This window comes from Sciurus carolinensis, chromosome 2, assembly GCF_902686445.1.
Source record: "Sciurus carolinensis chromosome 2, mSciCar1.2, whole genome shotgun sequence".
NCBI classification, from domain to species: Eukaryota; Metazoa; Chordata; class Mammalia; order Rodentia; family Sciuridae; genus Sciurus; species Sciurus carolinensis.
Window position 1 is genome coordinate 127,017,628 of NC_062214.1, and position 9,829 is coordinate 127,027,456.

At 46.0% G+C, this 9,829-nt stretch overlaps 1 protein-coding gene and 1 pseudogene across 1 annotated transcript; both read right to left on the minus strand.

Moving 5' to 3' along the window:
* Nucleotides 1–4,531: 4,531 nt before the first annotated feature.
* LOC124977147 (granzyme B-like) lies at nucleotides 4,532–7,768 on the minus strand. Its single transcript, XM_047540477.1, has 5 exons — nucleotides 7,609–7,768; nucleotides 6,442–6,589; nucleotides 5,814–5,949; nucleotides 5,389–5,658; nucleotides 4,532–4,772 (listed from the first exon to the last, which is right to left on the minus strand). Exons 1-5 carry the CDS (start codon nucleotides 7,661–7,663, stop codon nucleotides 4,602–4,604), a joined length of 780 nt encoding a protein of 259 aa, XP_047396433.1. The 5' UTR covers nucleotides 7,664–7,768; the 3' UTR covers nucleotides 4,532–4,601.
* A 1,419-nt stretch (nucleotides 7,769–9,187) lies between these two features.
* On the minus strand, nucleotides 9,188–9,599 carry LOC124977868 (60S ribosomal protein L27-like; annotated as a pseudogene).
* Nucleotides 9,600–9,829: the final 230 nt, after the last annotated feature.

The following is a 9,829-nucleotide window of genomic DNA, read 5'->3' on the forward strand; positions in this document are numbered from 1 at the left end:
CTTCCCAGGAAGGCCTCTCTGGTCAAAGATGTTCATGTGTACTCCTCGTCTTTTAACTCCCAGTGTTCTCTTCTGGTCTGGTGGGTGCTCTTTTATCTAAGATGATCTTAGCCTTGCATCACTGTCTGATCAACACCTGATGCTGAGTGAGAATTTAGCCACATAAGCACCCATCGCTCTTGATGCAGTGCTGACCACAGAAGCAGGAACCTGGAACCCATGGTCACAAGCTGGGGTGCTAGAAGTGTCACATTGGCCAGTAGTGAGTCCTGGGCCACAGGAATATGCATCTCATTATGATAACTACAGGAAAATAATCATTTCCTTTGCTTTCATTAGACCTTCAGGATGATCATTTGTTGAAACCCTTTTCTGTGTAAGACTCGGAGATATTGAAGATGAGATTCTTTGGCTGTGGCAGAGATAACAAAAACATTAGTGAATAGATTCGATGGTGCAGCCGTGATTATAGGGATTACAGATGGGGTGGGAGCTATGCTGAGACCATGTGCCTCAGTTGCCCAAGAACTCAGTGGTTCAAAATCACAATGAAATGGGGAAAGCCACTAATAGGTAGGTGCCAATTCAACTGTGGCAGCATGGAGCCTGGTAATTCTAGGACTTCTCTCTCTCTAGGGAGCTAATAAGAGGTTTTAGGGTCCATGGCCAAGGAGGCTGGGAAGCTATTATAAGAAGGGGCATCATATGATCTCTGAGAAGCTGTGCAGGAGACTCTTACCTCAGATATCCTCCCTGGTAGGATTCTTCACCTGATGTAGTGACTCCAACCCTAATTCTTGAAGAGTCTTCGTGGTTTTTCCTCCTTGTGCTGCAGGTCATCTTTTGCTGACCTCATTAATTTGGAATGCTCTTTGCCTTGGAAATCTGTCCCAATCACCCAGGTACCATGGGAACTCACTTATTTGACAGTTGGTTATTTCTCAGGAATTAAGACCTCTAGGCCAGCGAAGACCAATATTGTGGAGATTGAAACAAAAACGCTTGAGTGTGAGCCATTACACGTGATGGTAAAAGAGTCAACTCTTCCTAGCACCCCTTTGTTTCTGGAACCATGTATTCTAGCTATGGGGAAATACCATGTCTTTACTGATGGCTTAAACAACATACTACCTCCTGGAGTACAGCATCCCAATCTTGCAGATGGTGGTCTCTCAGCTGTCATTGTCACCTTCATTGGTCCATTTCACAATTTTCTCAGTCCAGCTGCTTCTTGGTTGGTAAAGAATAGTGTTGTGTGGAATACAATACAGAAAAAAAAATCCTGTATGTTCTGTAGCTGAACAAAGATTGGTGCTGGCAGCAGTATGGTCTTGGGTTGGGAAAACAGAGTTATACCAACACATATTCCCTAAATGCATGAGCAGAAGGTGCATTCCTTTGTTTCTATGTCCTCCAGGGACCACCTTGCAGTTTTCTCTCTGGTTGTGCTGGGATTCGACTTCCAGTGGGCCTGGAGGAAAGGAGTGATGGGAGAGTGGGTCTTGGTGAGTTGCAGCATTTCCTTTCTTAAATCATTAAGTCTCCAGTTTTCAGTTATGGGACTATTTCAATGAAAGTGATGTGGTACATTAAAATAGGTTGTAAATAATAATCTAGAGCTTATATATGTTCTCTATGTATGTATATGTATATGCATATGTGTATATATGTGTGTTCAAATGCTCTAAGCATTTACCTGTGACTTCCCATGAAAGAATAGGCTTCTAAAAACAAAAACAATTTCAAAGTAAACATAAGTGCTATATTTTTGCTCAATGTTTTTTTTAAGAAAAGATAGTTATTATTTATACCACTGAAATAGTCCCATAAGAACAATATACACCATGTTTATTTAAAAGGATCAATCCTTGCCAAATACAAGAACTGTATAAAGCAATACTGTCAACACAAAACAGTGGTCGCTGTTCAATATCTGGGACAAAATGCATGAGACAAGGGAAGAGGTTCTCTTCAAATGGTGAGGATTGAGGGTTGTTTCTTAGGGAGAGGGGAAGGAGTCAGCCTCTTTAAGGTGTTTGTTTGTCTGCCTCTGTATTCACTCACTTGTGTCTCTGGGTGATTTTCACTTAGCTGAGGAAGGGGCTGTGAAAACCTGTCACAGAGCAGCTGCAGGAGGGACCAGAGACTTTGCTAAGGGAGGGACTTCTGAGCAGAAAGCAGCTCATCTCATGTCTGGAGATGTCATCCCAGGCTGAGTGTTAGAAGACACTTAAGGTTCACTGCTGGCATGGTGGTGAGGGGCCTAGGCTCCGTGCAGGTCTATACCAACTTTGGTGACGCCTTTGGTCAGTCATTACCTTTTCCTGGAAATTTGTTTCTTCCTCCTCTTCCCAAGAAAGATGAAGGCTTACAACAATGGTTTCCAAAGTTATTTTAAACCACAGAACAATTTCCTCAAGTAGATGTAATTCCTAAATTGAATACGTAGGCATATGACCAGGTCACTTTTTTAAATACTAGTTTTTTGTTTGCTTTTCCTTCTGTATTTTCTTTTTTAATTTTTTTCTGGTGAAGGAGTCTGGTCCTAGCATATCTTAGATGCAGGATTTTTTTTCAACCTAAAATCAGAAGCCGTGTGACAACATTGCTCTTTGCTGGTAAAATATCATTTTGAGATTGTGTGGCAGCATGATTTGTACATAACAGGATGGAAAAGGGCATGCTTTTGTGAGTTGCATGATCCCAGAGGGAGATTTTACTCCATGTCACAGAAGAGTGTAATATGGTGTGTAATTGGGAGAAGGGGGCATTCATCTAGAGCTAGAACTTGTGCTAAACTTCCCGGCAGTGCCCCATATTAACATAAAGTCTTGGTGCAGGACTGCTGGGCTAGCCCAACACAGGTATCTCTTTATTTAAGAAAAAGCTACACACTCTATCTGTGACATCCAAGACAAAATTTCCTAACAAAGACTCCCAGGTAACACTGGGGATATGGACATGGATGTAGCAGTAACCATGATGGCCTAAATATTAGAGCCATTTGCCCAAGTCACAGGAGCCTCCCTAATTCATGTTGGTTCTGAATGGCAGGATTTGCAGTAATGACAGGGATTATGTTTCTGAGCTTGTCCAACTGAATGTACGTGTCTCCTACAATGTGAATCTGTACATTGGCGTTTACATCTGCTACTTTTAAAACAAATGAAAATAAGGTTGCCCTGATTATCTTCTGCCCTATGTATTGCCTTCTCTCGTAAAAAGGACGCTCTGGTGAAGTTCAGCAATTTCACATCCAGAAACTAAAAGATGAAAGTTGCTTCCAAATTTCATGCTCTTTGTCCTAGAATATCATGTGATATCATATACATATTAACTGTAACTGGAAATAAAACTAAGATATGGATTCTTAATTCTAATGGATTTCTCACATACATCTACGCCTTATAGATTGATATGGAAGATGGAGAGGAGAATTTGGAAAGTCTCCCAAACTGTCCATTCCACTTGGATCTGTTGCTGTGTTAACTGTATATCCCCAAGTTCTGGCACTTATTAAGTGCTTAATGAATCTGATTGGTGGAAAAAGCTGTGTTTCACAGTTCTTCTGCAGAGAGGAATTCTTTCACGGAACTTAAACAACTGATATAGCCTAGATGACCAGCAGGAAATCTCATCCTGCAGGCCAGCAGTGATCAAGAGGGACAGGCTGAAAGAGGCTTAGGCTGATGAGTGATCAGGTGACCAGTGGGACTTGAGCATGTGGGAGAACACTGAACTGAATGTGAGGGATTGCCTTAACTCTGCCCACACGAAAGATGGACCAAGTGTTCTGGAGAGAGATCCTGCCAGCCATGTCCTCCATGGGCTCTGCATGGTGCCAGCACTGGCCTGGATCTTATGAGGTCCCTCTCTCTGCCAGGGCATTAGCTGGGCTGGCACCCCAGTGGTTAGGCCCTGATGGAAACACGTAGGGATCTGGGTATCGAGGTGGAGGGATTTGAGTAGGGGAGCAGCCCCGATCAGTGTGGTTTGGAGAGGCGTTGATAAATTCTGGGAACTCTGAGCAGGGATGGACAAGAATAGGCAGTCATTAGTTTGGAGGTCAAGGTTGACCCTGATCTTCAAGGAGGGCAGGGAAGGATCTAATTCCAGGCGAGAATGAGGGGCTATTCAAGGACTCTACCTCTTAACGCTAAAGCTGTGGGAGAGAAATGTCCTGTTCAGGAAGGCCCTTCCCATGCCCAACAGGGAGGTCTATGTCCCTGAATGGTGACTTCAGCTGTGTCACCTGGAAGGAGGTAGAAATTTCACCCTGAGCCCCAGGACAAGAACCATACACATTTTTCTCCTGATGGTGCCCAGCTCCAACACTGGCAGAGGGCATGCCCTGGAGAGACTGGAGTGGGTGGGAAGGAGCTGGGTCACAGCTTTGCATGGGGTTTGGAGAGGTGTTGAGGGGAGAATGAGGAGGGGAAAGCAGAAAACAACAGAACTGTGTCATTAGCCTGCGTGGCACATAGACCCTGTGATTGAAGGCCAATGAATAAACAAGAAACTTGTCTTCCTACATGGCTAAGAGACATTTATTCAGTTTGGGGCACCTCCTCCAGGGTGATTCTAGACTCGGTTCTGTTTAGTCATAGAAGGGGCTTTGTCTGCTGCAGTTGATGACTTTTCATGGTTTCTTTTATCCACCGTAGGAAACTCGAGACTTTGGTGTAGATGCGCGGAGGTGTCCCATTGGATTTTCCATAAGAGACGATGCCTTGGACCACATTGTTACACACTAGAGGGCCTCCAGAGTCCCCCTGTGAACAGAGAATGAAAGGACTGAGCCCGTGCTTCTCTTGTTTGGAGAAGCCTGCCATCTCATGCCCCCTCTCAGACAATGGATGACTCGTAGGGTCTGAGTCGGAGGACTAGGCAGGACCCTGGAGCCCTCAATTGCCAAGTTCTGACTGGGGACGTTGGTATTACTTCACCTCCCTCTGGGGGTCAGCCTCCGTCCTCTTCCCCAGGTCCTGGGATCCTCTCCCTGTGAAAGCGCGTGGGACCACTATTGCCTTGTTTAAGGCTGAGGAAGCTGGTGAGTGGCACAGACACCAGCATGGAGGCTGAGCCCATGGACCAGGGTGGGTGCCGGTGCTGAGGAGCCACCTCGTGAGAACTACTGCACACATAAGGGGCACAGGTCTCTAATGCCTGTGGGCTGAGGTAGTGTGCAGCATTGCAAACTCAGGTTTCCAGGCCAGCAGCATTCACTGCACACCCTAGCTACTTCCCAGCTGCTCCCCTCTTCTCTGCCCAGGGAGATATCACAGCCTACTGGATGAAAGAGGTACCTGATGCCTGGGTCTCTAGGCCCCAGAATTTTTCCAAAACACCCCTCTCCACAGAGACAGAGAGACAAATGCTCAGTCTCACCTGAAAGGAAGAACATTTTTCCTTTGGATCCCCCACACACATCTCGATGGTACTGTTGTAGTACTTGCTTAAGACTTTCTCGAGCTTGCACACCTGGTCCTTCTGCACTCTCATCTTCACCTCCTGCAGTGTGTTGGAGAATCTGCCCTTGGGGGGCACCATTCTCCCCCAGCCAGCCACATGGCACACCTTCCCAGACGTCACCTTGTCCTTGCTCCTGGGCAGCTTGATGGTCTGCACAGCTGGATTCAACTTGGCTTTTTTCTCTAGCTTGGGGGAGAAGAAAAAAAATGTCAGATCAGACATTGTCCTCTGGGCCTAGACACCATAATGGCCAGGATGCAAGTGAGGAAAAGGTCAGGGTCATGGTGAGAGGGTAGCACGTACACCAGGGAGGGCAGGAGAAGATGGGAGGGGGACCTTACCTGCAGTAACATGATGTCATTGTAAAAGTGATCAGATTTGTAGCCTGGGTGTTGGATGGCTCTTTTCACTGGGATGACTTGCTGGGTCTCCTCCTGTTCCTCAATGTTGTGTGCCCCCAGGGTGACATTTATTGAACTACATAGAGAGTGGAGTGATCATGGGGGATGTGGAGTCATAGAGGAAACATCCAGGAGCTGTGAAGAGCGGGCTATAGCAAGGACAGGGTGGAGCTGTAACTGAGGGGAAACAGGGAGGACAGGAGGCCTTAGACCGAGTGCCAGTACCCTTTACTTCTTAGCAGTTGAGGTAGAATTCTGCAGCCATTGTCAACTGCACCAGAGGTTCTTATCCAGTCATGTCCAGGAAAACAAATGCAAGTTCTTTAGTTTGTATTGTTATGCCAAAGCATGCTCCTAGTTCTAAATATGGCAGGCTTGGACACTCTGGTCCTTTCTACTCAGCAGTGCTTCTGGAGTCAGCCTGACTTGCTCCCCACAAAACTTGGTTCAGCCACTTTCTCACCTCTTCTTCACATGTTCTCCCAGAAGCCTAAGTGTCTACTAAGAAGGAGGCAAGGGTCTCTGTGTAATGTCTCCAGGAGGGTCTGGGCTGTTTCCTCCTCCTCACCTTCCCTGGCAGTGAGCAGCCGTCAGCACAAAGTCCTCTCGTATCAGGAAGCCACCACACCTCTTCCGTGAACCCTTGTCTAAGATCCGAAGATAGGCCATGTAGGGGCGGGAGTGGGGCTTGGCCTCATGTCCCCCGATGATTTCCCCTGAAGGAAAAGTCAGCCTGCTTGTGTGTATCCACTGAATCCAGCAGGTGGGCATCTGTTCAATGCCTCTAGAACTGTGGGGTATTTGGGCACCTTGGATGGCCTGAACCTGGGCAGGAACTGAGCAAAGGGGCCTTAACTTCCTCTTGTGAAAAAGGGAAGAAAAGCAGGTGTTGGTTTATGAATTCTTCTTCCTTACATAGGTGGAGCTAAGCATCCCTTTCTAGGGAACAATAAAATCCCAGAGAAGTTTTCTGTTTCCAGAAATTTCTAAGGCCCTCCTGAGTCCTGTGATGTCTAGGACAGTTGCTTTCTAATGGACAGGACTTCAGTTTAGCCTAGATGCTGTTATGCCCTATTTCCTAGTATCTGACATGTAGCTCATGGGCTGCACGAAGGAATGGCTCCAATTTGTCTCTGGGTGAAGATTGGTAGGGCAGTGCTGATGGGATTCTGAGAAGCAGAGAAGTTAGTGTTTGCCACAATGGGTCATAATAGGAAACAGGGGAGTCACCAGAGGTCTGGGAAGAAAAACAGAGTTGATGAAAGGGATGGAGTACCTCGGGACTGAACAAAGGCAGTATTCCAGGGACAGTGATTCCACCAATTCTGGGGTGAGCTGAGCTTGAGACTTCTCTGCTAAGCAGTTGGCAAGGGGTGCATCTGTCTCACCCCAGACACAGATGCCAGACCCACTCTAACCCTTTCCAGGAGAATTCAACATTTTCTCCCTTCCCACCCTCTGTGCTGCACTTCTAGGGAAGTCCCACTTTCCAGATGACCAGGGTGGGGTCTGAGGAGAGGACTACATCTGCTGGCTTTTCTTCAAAACAGACTTCTTCCCCTCTGTTCCTGTTGCTAGCTTACCCAGTGTCACTCCTGGGCTTCTGCCATGGGGCTGGAACTGGGATTCAGAGTGCTCTGTGAACATGGATGGATCAGGGGTGTGCAGAAGGGACAGGAGTTCTGTGCCAGCTGTGGGTGAGGGTTGGACTTCTGAGGGAGGGATGGTCACTCACCTGCCTTTGTCTTGGGAGGCAGAAAGAAGGCCAACAGGAGCAGGAGCAAATGCATCTTCCTAGGAGGGCTGCCCCGGCAGAGCTTCTGGAGCTTTGTCCTTGCTCTCTTTCAGTCCCCAGGGGAGGAAGAAGGTGGAGTGGGCACTGTGATCTTGTGTTTCTGTCTGTTTTTATGGTGCTTCATCATAGAAGGCTTTCTATGAAAGGTCCCCACCCCCACTGCTTGGCCTGATGACGTCTTCTGAGTGGTTGTGTGAGAATCAGGCAGTGACCACATCAGTACCCGCTGCTGATGACTCAGAGTGCACTACCTGTTCCAGCTCAACAACGGGAACCCAAGAGCATAAGGTGGAGACTGTAGGATGTGGTATTGGCCAGTAGAGGTATTAGAGCCCCAGAATTCTGGGTTCCCAGTGATAGAACCATCAATGGCCTCCCTGCCATGCTGCTAAACTCATTAGGATAATTTCTGTAGCAGATGTGCATTTAGCAGATGTGCATCCCTCTCTTGTGCTAGTTCGGAACATGTTGGAGATGTTTCCTTCCCTTAGAGAGCTGGTCTTCTGGTAGAACAGAGAGATATAGCAATTAGCAGAGCAGTGTAGGGGAGGGCCATGGTAAAGGGATGTACAGGCAATAACAGGGCATGACCACCATCCACTAATCCTACCTGACAATCGCTCATCATCATGGCTTCTTCCAAGGGGGATTTTAAACATCTCTTATTTAATTACCAAAACTCAGTGTGATACAGTCCAACTTTCATTTCAATGTTTTAAGCAAAATTCTCACACTTAACATTTACTGGCCTAAATTAACAAATTGCTAAAGGCCCAGGAGTAGAACGCCCTGATTGACCTGAGCCAGGTCACTCCTACTTCTGTGTGTAGGCTGGTGTAGGTCCCACCAAAGCACTTGAACTAAGGATGAGAGAGGGCTGGTTTCCCAAAGGATAGTCAGGTCACTGAACTGCTATTTCATGTGACATGAGAAAGCATGCCAGGCAGCCGAAGGACAGCAATTGTTCTTTTGGTCTGCTCTTTGTTTGGCCAGAGAGTCATACTTTTGACAGCAGGTTCACATTAAATGCTGCTAATGCTGATGTTTGTACTCCACCAGAAATGAAGGATTGCTTTGAGCTGAGCCCATGCTCAATTCTGTTACAAGAACAGCTAAATACGGTTGACTTTTGAAAGTATGGGTCTCACCTGGAGATGATCAGAATCATGAGGGTTTTTAAAGAGTTACAGCGTGTGAGCTCACTGCAATAGCAACAGGACATGGTTATGAAATCACTGCAGTGGTTCAGGACTACAGTTCACTTATGCAATTAAGATTTAATGCAGCCTCTTCATGATTGTTTGCATTTCTCTCTACCGTAAGTGGCATGGTGTATGATCTGTGTTTGTGTAAGTTTTGATAAATTTTAACTTTTATAATAGATTCATGCATATTTAATGGTAGCAAATGGTAAAATAGACTATTATCTACATATATTCTATGCATTTATGAAATACCCCTTTCTTTCTTTTCTTTAAAATTTTTGTTTTTAATGATGGAAATGACAACAAAAAAACATCTAAAACTGAAGCTTCTGGAAGAACCATTTGTTCTTGCCTGTATTGTACCTCTCTTCAAACTTAACCTTGGCCTCCCGACGGGCCTTACGTTTAAGAGCATCCTCTGAAGACATCCTTGTTGACAACATTTTTGTCCAAGGGGATATCCACCGAGTACCTTGTGGGCATGAGATGATTGTAGTTATAAACTTTCACAAAAGACTTGATCTTTGATCTTTTAGTAATTTTCTTCTTGCCCATGGCAGCTGTCACTTTGCGGGGATAGTGGTCAATTCCAGCCACCAGAGCATGACTGTAGGGACAGTCTGATGCGCCATCATCAATGTTCTTCACAATGACAGCTTTGCGTCCGGAGTAGCGTCCGGCCAGGACCAACACCACCTTCCTGGGTTTCATGAACTTGCCCATTTTGACAGCAAACAGCCCAGCCTACAGCAGAGAAATACCCCTTTCTTAATTTTTCTCAATATTCTAGATTATGAGGTTCCTTTCTTGTTTTCCATATTTTCACAAATTCACCTGCTTACCGAAGTTCATGTATAAGTGGATCTATCCAGTTCAAACCAATGTTGTTCAAAGGTCAGCTATGTCTTGAAATAGTGAGATTCTGGTTATTTAAGTTTCCATCTTTGTGTTCTCTG